An 18,719-nucleotide genomic window follows, 5' to 3' on the forward strand; every position below is an offset into this window, starting at 1 on the left:
TGTGTAGGACAGGCCACCACATTCCGGGTGGATGGAGACAACCTTGAGAGTCGGCTGACGGTACCTGGCCTCAGTGAGAATGTTCCTTACAAGTTCAAGGTGCAGGCCAGGACCACTGAGGGCTTCGGGCCAGAGCGTGAGGGCATCATCACCATCGAGTCCCAGGATGGAGGTGGGATGTCTCCCCATCCTCACCTGAGTCCCTCTCGGGCCTAGCCATACATAGTACCAACCCGACTGACGACTGATCTGCCTGTTCTAGGCCCCTTCCCGCAGCTGGGCAGCCACTCTGGGCTTTTCCAGAACCCACTGCAAGGCGAATATAGCAGCATCACCACCACCACCCACAGCACGACCACGGAGCCCTTCCTCGTGGGTGAGTCACCAAGGGCAGGGGACCCTGACTCCCGGGAACACAGAGCCAGTGCAGGGAGGGGCAGGGACCGACACACGGCCCTCCTGATTTCTTCCCTGCAGATGGACTAACCCTGGGGTCCCAGCGCCTCGAAGCAGGGGGGTCCCTCACCCGGCATGTGACCCAAGAATTTGTGAGCCGGACACTGATGGCCAGTGGATCTCTCAACACTCAAGTGGACCAACAGTTCTTCCAGACCTGAAGCCCCCAGGAACCTGGGCCCCTCCCTGCCTTCTCTCCCTAGCTCCTTCTTCCTTCACTGTTCCATCCACCTGCACGCTGCATGCTGCCCACAGGGCCAGCACCTCTAGCCAGAGAGCAGGGGTAGGTGCCCTCTGGGAAGCATGAAGCAGGCAGAGGTACCACAAGGCCTGACCGCATCCTGCCCTGGGTTCAAACCCACTTGCAACCAAAGAACTAGAGGTAGCACAAGGGCCCAGCCTTCGTTTTGCACATAATAAAAAATTTTGCTACTGCTTAGCTGGCCTGTCCATTCTTCATAGGCCAGAGGGGTGTCAACCTGCAGAAGAACAACAACGGTTCTCACGATGCCCATCCTTTGATCCCAGAGCATGTACCCACCTCCAGAGGCAGGTGGCTCTAGAGGCTACCACCGTAAGAGGCACAGGTTTATTAAGCACCCAGACGTAGAAGGAGGATGCCAGAGGCAGAGCTGCAGCATACACACACCTACGCCTGTGTGTCCATCGGTCTCAGGAACACCTCACAAGCCCAGCACCTGGGCTCCGTCGGCAGCTTGGGAGAGGTAGAAGGATGCTGTGCCACTGTACTGCTCCTAGGGGAGAAGCGGGGCTGAGAAACGGGTGACCCGGGTACCCGTCTCTCCTGCCCTCCCAGGCTCTGGCAGGCAGGCACCCACCTGTATGTGATGCATGGCGAGGGAGGCAGCAGAGGCCTCCAGCAGTGTCACTGTGCAGCCACCAAAGCCACCACCTGTCATACGACTCCCATAGACCCCAGGCACAGAGAGTGCAGCCTCAACCAATTGGTCCAGCTCAGGGCAACTCACTTCATAATCATCCCTGCCAAGGATACAGGAACGAGAGGGATGCAGACCTGGGACCCGCCTACGCCCAAGAAGCACAGGGCATCCACAAGGCCTCACCTGAGTGAGTAGTGACTTTCCACCATGAGACGTCCAAAGGCCCTGTAGTCTCCACGGCTCAGAGCAGCGGCTGCCTGGGCTGTTCGCCGGATCTCACCGACTACATGTCGGGCCCGCCGGAAGCCCTCCTTGCTCATCAGCTCCCTGCCCGCTGAGGAGGAACAGAGTTCAGCAGCCCCACCGCATACTACCCCGTTGTTACCTCAGGGTGCGGGAGAGAAACCTGGTGGGCAGTGGCCAACCATTGAGTGAAGAGCTGCTTACTGAACCCTCCTCAGTAAAGGCGGGGACTGAGAGAATGGGCTTCATCCCAGACCTGGTTCTCAAGGGGCCCCCTCATCTCAGAGCTCTCTTTCTCACTGTAGAATGGGACAACTGCATTGATCCATCACTTGAGATCCACAGAGGACTGCAGGAAATGACATGTTGAACTCCCCACAGGGAGCCAGCATAGAGAGAGCTCAGTACTCTGGGCCCATTAACTTTTAGGGCTTTCAAGATGAATGGGACAAAGTGCAGGCCTTGAGATTTTTCTCTACGTAGCCCTGGCTGTCCTGAACTCACTAAGTAGACCAGGCTGGCCTCGCACTCAGAGATCCGTTGGCTTCTGCCTCCCAAATGCTGGGAGTAAAGGTGTGCTCCACCATGTCTGACCTGAAAGGGCAGGCTTAAGATTTCAAGCAGGATAGGGAATGTGGCTCACTGGCAGAGCACTTGCCTGGCACATACAAGGCCCTGGGTTTTAGTCCCATCAACGCCAATCATTTCTTTCCAAGTAGCCCTGCTAAAGTTGGAACCCTAGGTTTGCAGGATTTGGGGGGATACATTTTTCAAGCAGAACATGAATGGACCTGGGGATGAGGGAATAGACAGAAGGCCATATGGACATCCCAGCAGGGAGCCTGGCTGTTTCTAGGACAGAACATGGCAAGCTGGCTCTCACCCTCAAGCTCCTCCAACCGCACCTCTCGAAGGCTCTCCTTGCCCAGAGCCTGGGCCACTTCTTCGCACTGGCGCCGCCGAATCGGATACTCGCTGGAGGCCAGGGAGTGGCGGACATTGGAGTTAGTGATGAGCACAGCCAGCTTGGGGTCCGACAGCGGCACCAGACTTGTTTCCAGGGACCTGGGGTGAACGAGGTTGGAATGAGGGAGCTGTCGCAGCCAAGGGTCTGCTTCCCAGACCAAACAGTGGGCACACTCCACTCAGGAGCTCCTGGTTATGAGGTGGGGGATACGAGGGGAGCCCCTGACCTGCAGTCAATGAGTAGCGCATGGCCTTTCTGCCCCAGCAGTGCGACGAGCTGGTCCATGATGCCACAGGGCACCCCTGCGAAGCTGTGCTCGGCCCGTTGACACACCTGGGCCCGGGCAGCTATTGCCCCCGAGTCTGCGGCACAGGGTGAGGTGGGGAAGCTGGGGTCCAGGGGAGGGTCCAGGGGGTGGCCACCTTGGAACAGCAGGGCTCCAACGACAATCGAAGGGACTCCCCACCCTCCCTCCCTCCCTAAGCCCAGTGAGGGAAGAGGCTCTGACCACAGAGGCCTCTGAGAAGGGAGGCGGGGCCTAAGTGATACCTGGGCAGAGCTGCTGGAGGAAGGTGTATGTGGCCACTTCCAGAGAAGCTGAGCTGGAAAGCCCACCCCCCAGGGGCACTGAGCTGACCACCACTGCACTGAAGCCAGGGAGGGGTGCGGCTGCAGGGGAAAGAAGGGTGCTGGTAAGATGGGATGCGGGGAGTGCCGACATAGGAAGGTCATGTGTCTCACCAACCTGCTGACCTCAAGGGGCCCACCCACCCTTCCTCTGCTACCTTCCGAGTTTGCTGGGGTAATCTTCCTACGTGCCTTCCTGATTTAGGGTTCCAGAGACCAGCGAGCTGACAACTGAATTCTGGCTCCTCTAAACATATAAAGGAAACCTACAGCAAATTCCAGAGCTACCAGGGCCTCAGATCCCTTATCTGTACAAGGGAATGCTCCACCCTGGATGAATGACAATGGATGCTCCTCCCTCCACCCTGGATGAACAGACTTGGTGGTGGTGGTGGTGGTGGTGGTGGTGGAAGCAGTCCCAGTCGCAGCCAGGGTTTCATACCTGGGTAATGTTGGATCACTCCCTTGACGTAATTGGCCCACTGTGGGACTCCAGGCTCCAAGGACCGCTGGGCTGTGGGCAGTGGGAACTGCAGTCGTTGAGGTTCGTCTGCATCCTTGGAGGTGGTGAGAAGAGAGACAAGCCCATCTGTCCGGGGGCTGCCAACCAGGATGGTCACAAGCTCCAGAGCCTGAAGGAGAGGGTGTGTATCATCTATACCAGCTACAGATTAGACCATCCAGGACCACAGGGCCACAGCATAGCCACAAAACTCATTTTTCCCCCCAAGACAGGGTTTTGGCTGTCCTGGAACTGACTCTGTAGACCAAGCTGGCCTCGAACCCATGCAGATCTTCCTGCCTCTGCCTCCTGAGGGCTGGGACTAGTAAAGGTGTGCATCACTCCCAGGCCACAAACCATGAGCACATGGAGGGAAGGCTTGCAGATGGGTGGACTATCCCATTGCAGACAGGAAACTCGTGTCCTTTGAGGTTCCAGAACGTGCCTGGGTCTCCCCAGGGTGATTAGAGCAGACGGATTCAAAGCCCAAGGTTCTGTAGTCTGGGACAGACAGGCCTCGGAGGGAAGAGAATCAGCTTGAAAGGAATGGTGTGAGGATCAACAAAGATCTTCAGTACAGAGCTGGCCTCAGGGCTGAGAGCCCAGCCTCCTAGGTCTTCAGGGCGGGGGCTGGCTGTGGCTAGAGTGCAAATCTGGACTCTGCCCGGAGCACTGCTCGCAGCCATGGGCCAAAGGGGACAGATAGCTGCTATCTTAGGCCAAACCCGGCCAGAAGCTTCCCATCTGGGGCCGCCTCTGTGGTGCTGCAGCCTCAGGAGCTACACAGGGAGCAGAGACTCAGGCTGAAGTAGGAGGAATCACTCATGTCACAGATCAAGACCAGCTGTGTGACTGAGCTGGTCATTAGTGCTCTATGGGTCTACTGTTTCCTCCGTAAATTCGAAGGGCTGGGCCAGGAAGGCTACATTTACAAAGGTCTACCTTTGCATAGGTCTAGGTCTGTGCTATAGGCCCAAGCAAAGTCAGGGGACTAAACAACCTCCTTTTTTTCTTGTTTTGAGGGAGGATCTCACTCTGTAGACCAGGCTGGCCTTGAACTCATGCCTCAGCTTCCCAGGTACTGGGATTATTAGGCATGCCCCACCATGCCTAATAATCTCCTGTATTGCTACCTTGGTCCTCATATTTTTAAGAGATACATACTTCCAAGTTGAGGGCGATGATTAACAGCCCCCAGAGGGCGGGCTTGAGTGAGAAGACACACACACACCCCTCCCAGCTTCGGCTTCCTGTCTTCACACGTGGACAACTGCACGTCCCGTGGTCTGTCACGTATGCTAGCTAGACCCGTCACTCCGCCTTCCACCCGGAGAGTACTCGCCTTCCCGCGCCCCCTAAGCCAGCCCTTCCCTACCGCAGGCCGGGCCCCTACACACAAGTCTCCCCAATGCAGCCCCTCACCATGGGCAACACCAGGCCCTGGTTGTAGTCCGTGTGCTCCCCGATGAGGTTGACGCGGCCCGGCGCCGACACTGCCAGCTCCGGCTCGGCTCCGAACTCCTCCAGGAAGGCCCGCCGGGCCTCGGCCAGCAGCTCCTCCACCTGGGGCGGTCTCCAAGCAGCCATGACGCTCGTCTGCAGCTGGGCGCGCCGCCCCTCGGGATGCTGGGGGCGGAGCCACGTGGCGCGGACTCACATTCCTGGCCGACGCGATGCCCCGCCCCCTCGCTGGCCCCGCCCACCCCACCTGCAGAGCCCGGTTGAAGCTCTGCTCTCCAGCGCCTGCAGGCTCAGGCAGCTGACAGCCTGAGGAAGAGCGAAATTCTGTATCCTGGGGGTGTCCTCTCAGGACTTTGGGGGCTCCCACTTGAGGGGCAGTTAACACGAATGGAGATCTGAACTGTCCATCCCTGAACCTGGAGCCTCTTAATGCGCTCCCCATTACCATCATCCCCACAACACAGCCAGGGCAATGGGGCTGGCAACAGGAAGGCCTGAGCCCCAAAAGGATCTGCCTCTGAGGTCGTCAGAGCAAACAGTTATGCGAAGTCGTCAGCCCCTGATCATGGCGTCTCTTAACAGGGTGATGTGGTACAAGGACAGCCAAGCTTGAAAGTGACCAGAGAAGTCACCTTTTACAGGCTCTTTTTCTGGCTCCCAGCGATGGAGAACTGAAAGAGGGTGCCAACAGCAGGAAGCAAGCCCAGGCCCTCTTCAGAGGCCCGAAGGCTACTGCAAAATTAGGTTATTGTGTTCGCTCCCGCCAAGTGCTTCCTCCATGAGAGCACTGGTCTCAGAGACAGGACCATCTGTCTAGAGCCTTCATTCTGGCCCAGATCCTTGCCTGGATGCCTGTCTACACCTGCTCACCTTATGTGAAACCTTGTAACAGAAGGAAGGACTGAAATATAAGAAAAGCAGCCTGTCTGGGATTGCAGAGGGAGCCTTGTGGGGAACTGTGGCCAGGGATGCAGCTTGGAGTCGGCTCAGAAGTTTGTCCACAGTTCGCACAGTGCATTCAAAATGCAACTTAGGCGTTTGGCATGTCGGTCGGTCACTGGTGGAGCCTGTACTTACAATGCTCAAGACCCTGGGATCAACCCCTGACACCATATTTTCAAAAGAGAGTAGCTAGAAGAAAAGACAGAGCTAGTAAGACTTTGCAGCCTTGATCGAGGGAAACAGTGGTAGAAGGAAGCACACGTTCAAAGAGACACACAAAATACATTTTTTTTTTCAAAAAAATATTTTCCAAGCTAGGCATGGTACAGAGGAGACTCAGGCAAAAGGATCTCCAATTAGAAACCAGTCTGGGCTACATAGCAAGAGCCTGTCTACAGAACTAACAAGTAAATAGCTTGTGTTATCAAAAGACATGTAAATTAAGAAAGCAGGATGTTGTGCCACGCGGATCTCTGTGAGTTCGGGCTACAGAGCAAGTTCCAGGAAAGGCACCAAAACTACACAGAGAAACCCTGTCTCAAAAAAAAAAAAAGTGGATGTAATGGCGTGGGTTTGTAATTCCAGCACTCAGGACTCTCTACAGCAGGGTAGTGGAAATCCAAGGCCAATCTGGTCCACAGATGGCTACCCAGCAAGAATCTGTATCAAGTGGGGTGTGGGGAGACTGCCAGCAGTAGTGAGTAAATGCCTGTAATCCCAGCTCCTCAGAGACCAAGGCAAGAGGATATGGAAGTCTCACCAGGTGTGGTGGTACTTTAATCCCCAGAACCCAGGACTCAGAGACAGGCAGCTCTCTAGAGGCATGATGATCTGGAGTTCAAGATCATCCTGATCCACATAGTGAATTCCAGGCTAGCTAATACTCCTTAAGACCCTGTCTCCAGGTGGGAGTTCTAGGCCAACCTGGTCTACAGAGTGAGATCCAGGACAGGCACCAAAACTACATGGAGAAACCCTGTCTCAAAAAGCCAAAAGAAAAAAAAAAAAAAAAAAAACAAGCTTCAACAGGATAATAATAAAATTAATATAAATAAGATAAAATAAAAACTAGCACATCGGAATAGGACAAGACCCTGTCTCAAGAACAAACAATCAAAACACAATTGCTAATTTCTTTTGACAGCCAGCTTTTTTTTTTGTTTTTGTTTTTCGAGAAAGGGTTTCTCTGTGTAGCTTTGGAGCCTGTCCTGGAACTCACTCTGTAGCCCAGGCTGGCCTTGAACTCACAGAGATTCGCCTGTCTCTGCCTCCTGAGTGCTGGGATTAAAGGCATGCGCCACCACCGCCCAGCGCGACAGCCAGCTTTTTGAGTATACTTCAATATAGCAATTTTTTGCATAACCAAAGCTACAACAAAACAAATTGGAGATGGTTTAAATGAAAGTCAAAAGCCATGTCTGCCTACAAGGCACCATCCTGTCGTGACAGATCAGCCCCTTTCTCTGCCTAGCTCAGCTGGAAATCTAACAGTCTCAATATCTGTTCAGTTGAACTTGGGTAAGATTCAAACACTCAGAACCTCAGTTGCTCATTTCCACAACAGGGCTGGTGTTTTCTCCGTTGGGTTCGCACTGCACCTGATACTTGGAAGCGCAGAATAAGTGTTTGCTCTTGTTATCAGACTTCCATTAATTCAACAGGCATTATTGGACTCTCCTTTGTGCAACTGGGCAGAAAGATAAAGAGCCTCAGGCTCCTACCATCTGGTTGGGAGGCACAACCTCAAATCTGACCTCTAACTGAGATAAATGCTATGCTTGCATTGAGGTGTAGGACTCATATATATATATATATATATACATACATACATACACACACATATGTATATATATATACTCATATATATATATATGTACTCATATATATATATTTATTTAGTATGTATACAGTATTCTGTCTGCCTGTTCGACCACACACCAGAAGAGGGCGCCAGATCTCATTACAAATGGTTGTGAGCCACCTTGTGGTTGCCAGGTATTGAACTCAGGACCCCTGAAAGAGCAGCCTCCTCTGAGCTCTCTCCAGCCTCGCTCTTTCTTTCCCTCTTTTTCTTTTCTCTCTCTCTCTCTCTCTCTCTCTCTCTCTCTCTCTCTCTCTCTCTCTTTTTTTTTTTTTTTTTTTTGGCTTTTTCGAGACAGGGTTTCTCTGTGTAGCTTTGCGCCTTTCCTGGAACCCACTCGGTAGTCCAGGCTGGCTTCGAACTCACAATGATCCACCTGGCTCTGCCTCCTGAGTGCTGGGTGTTTTTTGTTTTTTAACACAGGGTTTCTCTGTGTAGCCCTGGCTGTCCAGGTATTCACCAGGCTGGCCTTGAACTCACAGGCATCTGCCTGTCTCTGCCTCCCAAGTGCTGGAATTAAAGGCATGCACCACCACAGCTTGACTGCTCCTATTTTATTTATTTATTATTTATTTATTTATTTATTTATTTATTTGGTTTTTTCTTTTTTCTTTTCTGAGACAGCATTTCTCTGAGTAGTTTTGGTGCCTGGATCTCACTCTGTAGCCCAGGCTGGCCTCGAACTCACAGAGATCCACCTGGCTCTGCCTCCCAGTGCTGGGATTAAAGGTGTGCGCCACCGCCACTGCCCACAGCTCTTTTATTCTTTTAAGCAAGATTACAATGTGTAAATGAGGCTGTCCTTAAACTTTTTTTTTTTTTTTTGGTTTTTTGAGACAGGGTTTCTCTGTGTAACAGTCCTGGTTGTCTTGGAACTCGATTTGTAGACCAGGCTGGCCTCCAACTCACAAAGATCCGCCTGCCTCTGCTTCCTGAGCGCTGCCTCCTAAGCACTGGGATTAAAGGCTTAAAGGCTTGAATTTTTTTTAAGTCAGGTGAAATGGCAGGCAGCTTGAATTCTAGCACTCAGGAGGCAGAGGCAGGTGGATCTTTGTGACGTCGAGGCCAGTTTAAGAAAAGATTTATGTCATCCTAGCAAACTTGAAATTCACTATGTAGACTAGACTGGCCTTGAACTCACATCCACCAGCTTCTGTCTCCCTAGTGCTGGGATTAAATACCATGCCTGTTGTTATTTATTATTATTTTTTTTTTTGATGTTTTTTGGTTGGTTTTGGGTTTTGGAGACAGGGTGTCTCTGTGTAGCATTGGCTGTCCTGGAACTAGCTGGGTAGATCAGCCTGGCTTCCAACTCAGAGATCCACCTGCCTCTGCCTCTGAGTGCTGTGGTTAAGGGCATGCAATACCTAGCTTCACTTTGCTCTTGCATGTAAAGATGTGACATCTTAGCTTCCTATTCTGGCTGCATGCCTCCCCTGCCGTTATGGAATCTCTCTCCCTGGAATTGTGAGCCAAAATCACATTATATATGAAATAGGAATCCTCCTATTCCAGGAGTTGCTTGTCATTTTGTTTATCACAACAGAAAGGACACGACCATGCTGACTGGAGTGAGCTTTCTGAGAAAGGGACAAAGGAGAATCATGACCCCTTTTGAGCCCACACCATGCTTTTACTGCCCTCTTTCTTCTTGTTGAAACTATGATCACCAGCACTGGACACGGGTGATACAAACTTGTAATCCTAGCACCCAGAATGCTGAGGCAGGAAGATCAATGTGTTCTGCATTAAATAACAAGGCTCTGGTGAGTTGATGGAGGCAGAGGTAGTCAGATCTCTGAGTTCAAGGCCAACTTGGTCTACAGAGGGAATTCCAGGACAGCCAGAGCTACAGAGAAACAAAACAAAAAAATCAAGACTCTGGCATAGCTTTAATCCCAGTAATTCTAGGCAGTTTATGGCTAGCCTGGGCTACATAGTGAATTTCCAGGCTAAACAAGTCTACATAGAGGGACTCTGCTCCCTTTTTTAAATTGTCCTGTTACAGGAACTCTGTTCAGAAGGAAGTCTGCTTTGACCTTTGACTCTCCCTCCCATTTCCTTGCCAGATGTCACAGTACTGAGGAAGACAGCACTCTGTGGACACTGCATCCCCAAGGCCCGTTTCTTCCCTGCTGGCCAAGAAACTTCTCTCAGCAGCACAGCTGCTAGGGACAGGTACTCCAAAGATGCCTCTTCTCTATTAAAGAAATGTCTGCCTCCCAAGACAAAGTGAAACATCATCTCTTTGGGCTTTTTATTATTATTATTATTATTATTATTATTATTATTATTATTATTATTATTATTTTATTTTATTTTTTTGGTTTTTTGAGATGGGGTTTCTCTGTGTAGCTTTGCGCCTTTCCTGGAACTCGCTTTGGAGACCAGGCTGGCCTCGAACTCACAGAAATCCGCCTGCCTCCCGAGTGCTGGGATTAAAGGCGTGCGCCACCGCCCAGCTTTTTTTTTTTTTTAATTTTTAAATCATGTATAGGTGTGGGTAACTATTTCTGGGTATGTGCATATGAGTGCAGGAGCCCAAAGAGGCCAAAGGTGTTGGATTCCCTGGAGCTGGAATTATAGGTCATTGTCAACAGCCTTGTGTGGCTGCTGGAAATGGAGCCTTCTCTCCAGCCCCTTCGGTCTTTCTTGATAAGACTCAATATTTTTTATCAGGAAGTGCTGTATGGTTAGTCTAGTTCTGGCCTCTTCCTTGAAGGCTCAGCCTGCCCTCCCCATGTAAGACTTGGGTCCTTATCTCCCAAATGCATGTCTCTGATAATGTTTGTTGAGAGCCCACCCATCTCACTCACTAAGGGACTCTTGTTCCCATATTTCCTGATAATTATTTTTTTTTGGGGGGGCACATGTTTTGAGACCAGGTTTCTCTGTGTAGCTCTGGCTGTCCTAAAACTCTCTGTAGCCCAGGCTGGTCTCAAACTCACAGAGATCCGCCTGTTCTGCCTCCCAAGTGCTGGGAGGCATGTGCCACCACCGCCCAGCTTCCTGGTAAGTTTTCTTTGCTCTTATGTGATAATGTAACAAAAGCTTCTATAGCACAGTGATACAGATTCAAGTTGGCACAGACTGAAGGGTTGGTAGCCAACAAGACAGCACCTACAGGGTAGACCTAGTTTGTGTTCTAATTGGTCATTGTACCAGACTTCTCTGATTTAATGTTTTCACAATTGTCCTCTGGATTTACCGTGCCCAGCTTTGCACAGGCTGTTTATTAAATCCTGCAAGCCTATTGGACAGAAATTTTATTTTGCAGATGGAGATAGACAAATCAGATAGAAAGGGGCTTTGAACTTGAGTTATGAGCCCCAGCCTATTCTCTCGGCCACCCCCGTCCCCATGAGGACTGCAGGCTGCTGCAGCCTTTGGTCCACCAAACGGCCAAGATCAAGCTTACTCTCTCCTCAGTGGAGAACAAGAGGCCCCAATGGGCACAAGACACTCTGCGTTTGGAAGAGCATCAGTAAGCAAAGCTCTGTAAGTTAGGCTGCTTCTTTGCCACTAGAGAGATCTCAGAGCCTGGCTCGTGTCCCTCCATGGTACCCTTTTCCGATCATCTATGATCTGGCTCCTCCTGCCACTCAGCTTCACTGAAGCCATCTCCTCTTGCTTCCCCAGCAGTGGGCATCTGCAGAGCCTCCCAGTTTTCTCTGTGGGGAAGTGAGCAATGTTCTCAGCACAGGTGGTGGAAGTGCTACTTTGAAGTTGTATGAGCTGTTAACTGGCCACTGAGGGCTGCAGAGATGACTCAGATTAAGAGTGCTGGCTCTTCCAGAGGTCCCGAGTTCAATTCCCAGCCACCACCCAGTGGCTCACAACCATCTACAATGAGATCTGGTGCCCTCTTCTGGCCTGCAAGGATACATGCATGCAGAACACTAAATGTAATAAAATCTTCTACGACTGGCCTCTGCTGTAAGTGGCATGGCACTTGGATGAGAATGGGACAAGCTGGGGCACATGACATGAAGTTGTGGTTCTGCACGGAATGGGGCTGGTGTCTGGAGTTTCTGGAGTCAGTGGGACAGTCAGCAGGACCTTGCCGGAAAGGGACAGCACCATCTCCTGACACGTTATCAAAGCCGTTCAAGCAGCGATCACCTAGGTAGCAGCTTCTTCATTCCCCAGACCCTACTAAAGGAGGAACAAAGTAAAGGGATCAACCACTTGGTCCAGAGTGCCTATCAGAACAGCCTCAGCCACTGGGCAGTGGTGGCACACTCCTTTAGCTCCAGCACTCAGGAGGCAGAAGCCAGCCTCCTCTACAGAGTGAGTTCCAGGACAGCCAGGGCTACTCACGAAAAACCAAAACCAAACTAAACCAAAGCAACATCAACCTTCTCCACAGAATGTTTCCAAGATCTGGGTTGGCTTTTTCTCCTAACTTTGCCCTTGGGATAGTAGCCATCACCAAAATGTTGACCGGAAGTCAAGCAGTACATGGGGGTGACATCTTCCTAAGGAACACAGTGCAGGTTTAAACACCACTGAGTGCGACAGAAAGCACTGTGGGCCCAAGAAAAAGTGAACTGTTTCATTGATTAGGTGACACATTCTCACCCCAAGGGCTCATGAGGTTAGGGTAATAGAGTACCCAAAGTGGATACTTAAGATTCTCATGGCCGGCTGCAGGGGGGCCTGAAACTGCTCAGTTTAGCCCTCTTCTGCGGTACGTTAGACCTGTGGTATACAAGGCAAAAACTGAAGGGCCCAGGCCTGGGTTTCTTGTCTAATTAACAGCTGTCTTGCCGTGTACTTCTCTTTGCCCCTCTACCTGATTCCAGATCCTCACAGACCCATGCCTGGATGCCTGCCACCAGGCAACAATATGTTTTCAAGGAACCAAGAAGTGGAGAGCAGCAAACATCTAAGTGCATGGCTTGCTCTTGACTCGCCGAACCCATCCTGCCTCTGGTACCTCACGTCTAGGCCAGACCACTACAAAGCAGTTTGAGTGAGTGAGGATGAGAATAAATACTGGGAGTCATGAGCAAGCCTGCCCTTGGCTGGACAGCCTACCTTGCGCACCTTTGGAAGGCAACATCTGCACTCAAAAGTAGTAGTGGCACACGCCTTTAATCCCAGCACTTGGGAGGCAGAGCCAGGCGGATCTCTGTGAGTTCAAGGCCAGCCTGGGCTACCAAGTGAGTTCCAGGAAAGGTGCAAAGCTACACAGAGAAACCCTGTCTCGAAAAACCAAAAAAAAAAAAAAAAAAAAAAAGAAAAAAGAAAAAGAAAAACCCTGTCTCAAAAACCCAAGGGGAAAAAAAAAGTGGTAGGCCAGAAGCTGACCCACCCAGTCCTCTTCCCTCCAGACTTCCTTTCCATCTCTCAGTTACTGGGACACTGAGACCACGTTTCTAGCAAAATTTAACCGACAAAACATCTTTAGAAACCATTGAGTCAAGAATCTTTGAAGCCAGCGTTTCTGTTCATCTGTCCCTGCACCAAAGGCTCCCTTCACTAGGATTCGTCACACGGGACAGTAGAGGCACAGGAATAAACGTGTCTGCGGCAAACTGTACCCTGTAACCTGGCCCTCTCTACTGCACATGATCCTGCCTGGCTGAGTCAGAAGGCAAGCCTCTCATACCTGGGGAGTTAACTCAGTGGTAGCATGCTCATGTAGCACACACAAGGCCAGGGGTTCAAACCCCAGCACACACACAAGGCTTCCCTCAACATTTTGTGAAACTTTTCATCAACTTTCCTCCCCTGCTCCCCCGCCCCCCCAAACAGGGTTTCTCTGAGTAGTCCTGGTTGTCTGTAGCCCAGGCTGGCCTTGAACTCACTGAGATCCACCTGCCTCTGCCTCCCAATGCTGGGATCAAAGGTGTGCTGCCCCACCACCGGCCCACCTTTCCCTATTAGATCCCAGTCCAAGGATATCCTACATAGGCAGCTGTCTAGAACCAGCAATGGTGTACCCCCAGGCTGTGAAGCCCAAGAAGAGGCACAGATCAAACAGGAGCCTCCAGGCTTTCCAACAGCCAACATCATACTGCAAGCCAATCCTCGCGGACATCTCGGGCTTCTTTTCCAGCCCAGCCCAACATCATCTGACTCACTCAGGAACGACCATTTTCACTGCACTGAACCATACCACTGTCCTTTCTTATGCCATGTCCACTAAGCTACTCCCACTCTAGCTCGACTCTCAACATCTCTAACTATCCAAACTGACTTCAAGTTCTGTTGTGGCAGCCCACACCTTGCCATCCTAGCACTTCTGAGGCTGAGGTGGATACAATTCTATTCCTGGCCAGTCTGGGCTCCCCTTCAGTAAGGCAGCATTTCTTTAGCTACTGTAGCTTCACTAGACTGCTTTATGGACTAGACTCAGGTCCATGTCTCGATAACACTCTTACCAGTGTTCACTAGCATTCTTCCCTAGTTGAAAGGATGGCCTATCAGTGAGTCTCAGTCACATAAGACATGAAAGCAGGGTACTTGGAAAGGGGCTGTGTGTGGTGGCACATCCTTTTAATCCCAGCACTCAGGAGGCAGAGGCAGGTGATTCTGAGTTGGAGGCCAGGCCGGTCTACAGAGCTAATTCCAGGGCAGCCAGGCTTACAGAGAAACCAACCAAAAAGTGAGTAATGGGAGGTTAAAAGCGATACCTGAATTATATACAGGTATATTATTGAAAACATTTTTACAATGAGAGCAATGGTAGCTCACACCTTTAATCCCAGCACAGGCAGGCAGATCTTAGAGCTAAGGTCAGCCTGATGTGAATTCCAGGACAGCCAGGACTAGAGAAACCCTGTCTCCAGAAAAAAATACACCTACCTGTAGATGAACAGTCTTACTAAGTAAGAAACCAGCTGTTTCTTATTTATATAGATCTCCCATAGTGTTAGCGATTCTAACACTATGGGAGATCTATATAAATATGCTGTCATTAAGCCCACACACCATAAATACAATAGTACCATGGATTCTGTCATCAGACCCATGACTTCTTATAAGTCAGGCAAATGCTCTACCAAATTTTTTTTTTTTTTTTTTTTTTGGAGCTGAGGATTGAACCCAGGGCCTTGCACTTGCCTAGCAAGCGCTCTACCACAGAGCTAAATCCCCAACCCCTACCAATTCCAGCCCCTCACTGTTTTTATGGAGTATTGGCCTGTTTACATGCTTTTGTAATTTTCCTTTTTCCATCAAGCAAAGAACTGAAATTAGAAATCTAGATAATAGATGTACTAAAAGCTTTGTGTATTCAATTTAGGTTTGACACTTAGTTGAATAAACAAGTTTTATTTGTAAATTTAGTCAACATACATAATTGACCTAAAAACTTCAATAGGATACTTTTAAAAACCACTTGAAGGCCATCTCTATAAAAAGGATTTTGCCAGGACAGCAACCAGGTGTAACCTAACCCACCTTCTTTATTGGCAGAGGTCCAATAAGCTGAAGCTGTACTCTTTACCCCATGTTTAAACTCCACAAGGAAAAAACAAACCTTGTACTGTTTTTTCCCCCTTAAAGATTAAAAAAGAAACAAAACCAAACTCAATCTAGGTTTAAGACCAAACAACACAATGAAAAGCTCACTAACTAGATTAGTAACAGGTGATGCTGGTGTGAATAACTTGTTATTTTACTCTAGAGCCCTTATAAATAAAATCCCCGTTAGTGTATGTGTTACCGGGCAGAGGGTTAGTCAACATGTGGTAGAATGAGGACTTATGCAAGGTTTAATACGCATAGCATTTTTCTACTTTGTTAAACAAATGCAGTCTAGTCAGGAAATACCAACTGGACTAAATTACACACACCTTAATGACAAGACTCCCCACCACTTGTGAATGTAAAACATTTAATTTAAAAATGTTCAACACTACAATATATAAAATAGCTATTATAAATGCACATCGTGTAGTCTATAGCTGCCAGGTTTACTTTCTTCTTCCTTTTTTTTCTTTTTTTTTTTAGGAAACTGTTACACTGTGGTTAAAACTTGTATGGTCAACCTTTGAAAAAGCCCACATTCTATCACAGTGATGTATGGTTAAACACTTGGATCAAGTCATAACCAGTTTTATTGCAAAAGGACCCTGTACACATTTATCAATTCTAGTACCTTAATAGCTACCCAACAAGTCATTAACATACAGAAACATGCATCATGAGAAGCAAGTAGTATCACCCATCCCTTCTGCATATCAGCAACTAGTCACTCCCGAGCCACAGTGCTCACATCACTGAGGTCTGTGAACAGTCACTCTTCCCATTCATCCTGAGTGAAAGATGGAATGACTTAAGTACAAATGCAACATATTATAAACAATTTCTTACAAAAAAAAAGTCACAAATTAAACCAAAGTATTTTACAGAATTTACTACAAAATGCCATAAAAACCGCCTCGACTTAAGCTCTCTCCCCCCGTATCCGGCGAGCCAACTGGATGTCTTTGGGCATGATGGTGACTCTCTTGGCGTGGATGGCACACAGATTGGTATCTTCAAACAACCCCACCAGGTACGCTTCACTGGCCTCCTGTTGAGGACGAGAGCCACACACAGCGTTAACTCCCGAGCCGCCGAGACCCGGCCGCCGCCCCCAGCGCCAGCAAGCCTTTGTCTCTCCTACCTGAAGGGCACCGATGGCCGCGCTCTGAAACCTCAGGTCGGTTTTGAAATCCTGGGCGATCTCCCTCACCAACCTCTGGAACGGCAGCTTCCGGATGAGCAGCTCGGTCGATTTCTGGTAACGACGGATCTCTCGCAGAGCCACGGTCCCGGGCCTGCAGCCATCATCAGAGAGAGGAGGGCGTCAAAGGGCGCGGCGCGGGGCGCCCCTGGGTGCTCGCCCTGCCGCCCGCGCCCCCGCCTGCTGCCTGCCCTGCCTGCCGTGCGGACGGCGGCCGAGGCTTTGTTCCCCGCTCCTGCCTACCTGTAGCGGTGGGGTTTCTTCACCCCGCCGGTAGAGGGCGCGCTTTTCCGGGCCGCCTTGGTGGCCAGCTGTTTACGGGGGGCCTTCCCCCCGGTGGACTTCCGAGCGGTCTGCTTGGTTCGGGCCATTTTCTCTCACCTGCGGGGCGAACAGCGATCAAGCCCTGCGCCCGGCGCCCTCCGCGCGGCAGCAGATGGCGGCGGGAGCCGCCGCCGCCTCCTCCCCCTCCCCTAATGACTCAGGCTGCGCCGAGCGGCGGCGGCGGCTCCCCCGGGAGGGGCAGCGCGGGGAGGAGCCACTTCCCGCTCCGCGGGCGGCCGGCAACACCGCGTCGGGACCTGTGAGTCACCACCGGGAAGCAGACAGGACGGAGGGGGCGGGCGAGCGGACGGGCCGCAAGCCCACGGTCAAAGCCAACTTCCCGGGCAGCCTCACCGCGCCCGCCGGCCGGTCGGCCGGGCGCCGAGGCCCGCGGTCCCCAGCCACCGAGCCTCCGGTCACCGCCAGCACTCACCCAAAGCCGAGGTCTGAGGCCCTTGCTGGGACCGCCGCGCCGCTGTTAGCGCTCAAACGGGAGCCGCAATCGCCGAGTAGAACGGAAGACCTTCCTCCAACGAACGACCAAACCGCTCTGCGCTCCAAGCCCCCCGACGCCTCCATTTTTATATAGACGCTTCACGCTGCGTCACTACGTCACAGAACCCTTATTTGCATACACCAACGACTTTTTCGATTGGCGGGAGCTTTCGCCGACGCGCTGACATCTCCCGACACAAAGGCCGTACTTCGGGCCTGTTTCCTGATTGGCGGGTGTTTAGGCCACTGATTGGCTGTTAAAATTGCTTCATGATTGGATGGATGCAAAGAGGAATAGACGAATCAGAGTTTAGCACTAAGCAGCTCTTCTGATTGGATAAAATGGAGCTATGTTTGGATCCTTCTCTTGGTTCCAAAGCTCTACAATAGAAAGTCAATGCAAATGAATTGCACTAGCCTCTCAGAATTAAAGTCCGGCCCGCAAGTGCCTAAGACTATTTGCATCAAAAGAGCACTTCAGAAAGATTTTACGGAAATGTATAATAATAATTCCAATGTAGAATAAAGTATGTTTTCTGAATTATTTACTTTTTGTTAAATTTTGATTATTGAGTACATTGTGAGAAATGTAATCCTGTAAATCAGGTTACAGTGTACAGTGTTTTGTGTATCATGCATACATATTTTAAACCAAACAGCAATTGTTTGGTGGGGAAGTGTAATAGATACAAAGAATCAAAATTCAAAAAATTATTTCAGAGTTGAGCAGTGACCCTCACTTTAATCTCAGCATTTAGGCGACTCGGCGGCAAGCAGATCTATGTGAGTTTGAGGCCAGCCTAATCCACATAGACGGTTCCAAGCCAGCCAGGCCTGCATAATGAGATCTTGTCTTTATAAATCCTGTTGTTGTTTTTTTTTTTCCCTCCAGTACTCCATAAACCCAGGTTGGGGTGTTCACCTGTAATATGGGGAGATGATGCAAGATCCAAAAATCAAGGTCATCCACAACTACATAATTCAAGAGGCCAGTCTAGAATATATAACACACTGTCTCAAAAAAAGAAGAAGAAGAAGAAGAAGAAGAAGAAGAAGAAGAAGAAGAAGAAGAAGAAGAAGAAGAAGCTGGCCTTTAATCCCAGCACTCTGGAGGTAGGCAAAATCTATGTGAGTTTAATCCTGTACCAGACCAGCCAGGGCTACACAGTGAGACCTTGTCTAAAAACAACAAAGCTCTTTTTTTCCACATGTTCCACATGAACATATTTTATTTCAATGTACTTAGAAGTAAATAAAAA

General features: G+C 50.2%; 3 protein-coding genes across 6 annotated transcripts in view; 1 reads left to right on the top strand and 2 right to left on the bottom strand.

Moving 5' to 3' along the window:
• Itgb4 (integrin subunit beta 4) overlaps positions 1 to 895 on the top strand; it is a 34,560-nt gene extending 33,665 nt beyond the window's left edge. For all 4 annotated transcript variants that reach the window (XM_015987129.3, XM_006993641.4, XM_015987130.3 and 1 more), the window contains 3 exons: positions 8 to 172; positions 263 to 376; positions 478 to 895. In XM_015987129.3, coding sequence (XP_015842615.1) covers positions 8 to 172; positions 263 to 376; positions 478 to 617 — 419 coding nt within the window. In that variant the 3' untranslated portion in view covers positions 618 to 895. The remainder of the gene's footprint in view (positions 1 to 7; positions 173 to 262; positions 377 to 477) is intronic.
• Positions 896 to 1,031: 136 nt separating this feature from the next.
• Galk1 (galactokinase 1) lies at positions 1,032 to 5,323 on the bottom strand. The gene is made up of 8 exons (XM_006993642.4): positions 5,120 to 5,323; positions 3,638 to 3,827; positions 3,118 to 3,237; positions 2,795 to 2,930; positions 2,485 to 2,666; positions 1,542 to 1,692; positions 1,296 to 1,458; positions 1,032 to 1,211 (listed from the first exon to the last, which is right to left on the bottom strand). Exons 1-8 carry the CDS (start codon positions 5,282 to 5,284, stop codon positions 1,140 to 1,142), a joined length of 1,179 nt encoding a protein of 392 aa, XP_006993704.1. The 5' UTR covers positions 5,285 to 5,323; the 3' UTR covers positions 1,032 to 1,139.
• Positions 5,324 to 15,226: 9,903 nt separating this feature from the next.
• H3-3b (H3.3 histone B) lies at positions 15,227 to 17,533 on the bottom strand. Its single transcript, XM_006993643.4, has 4 exons — positions 17,399 to 17,533; positions 16,885 to 17,022; positions 16,582 to 16,735; positions 15,227 to 16,488 (listed from the first exon to the last, which is right to left on the bottom strand). The coding sequence occupies exons 2-4, from the start codon at positions 17,010 to 17,012 to the stop codon at positions 16,360 to 16,362; spliced, it is 411 nt and encodes a 136-aa protein (XP_006993705.1). The 5' UTR covers positions 17,013 to 17,022; positions 17,399 to 17,533; the 3' UTR covers positions 15,227 to 16,359.
• Positions 17,534 to 18,719: the final 1,186 nt, after the last annotated feature.

This window comes from Peromyscus maniculatus, chromosome 8, assembly GCF_049852395.1.
Source record: "Peromyscus maniculatus bairdii isolate BWxNUB_F1_BW_parent chromosome 8, HU_Pman_BW_mat_3.1, whole genome shotgun sequence".
NCBI lineage: Eukaryota > Metazoa > Chordata > Mammalia > Rodentia > Cricetidae > Peromyscus > Peromyscus maniculatus.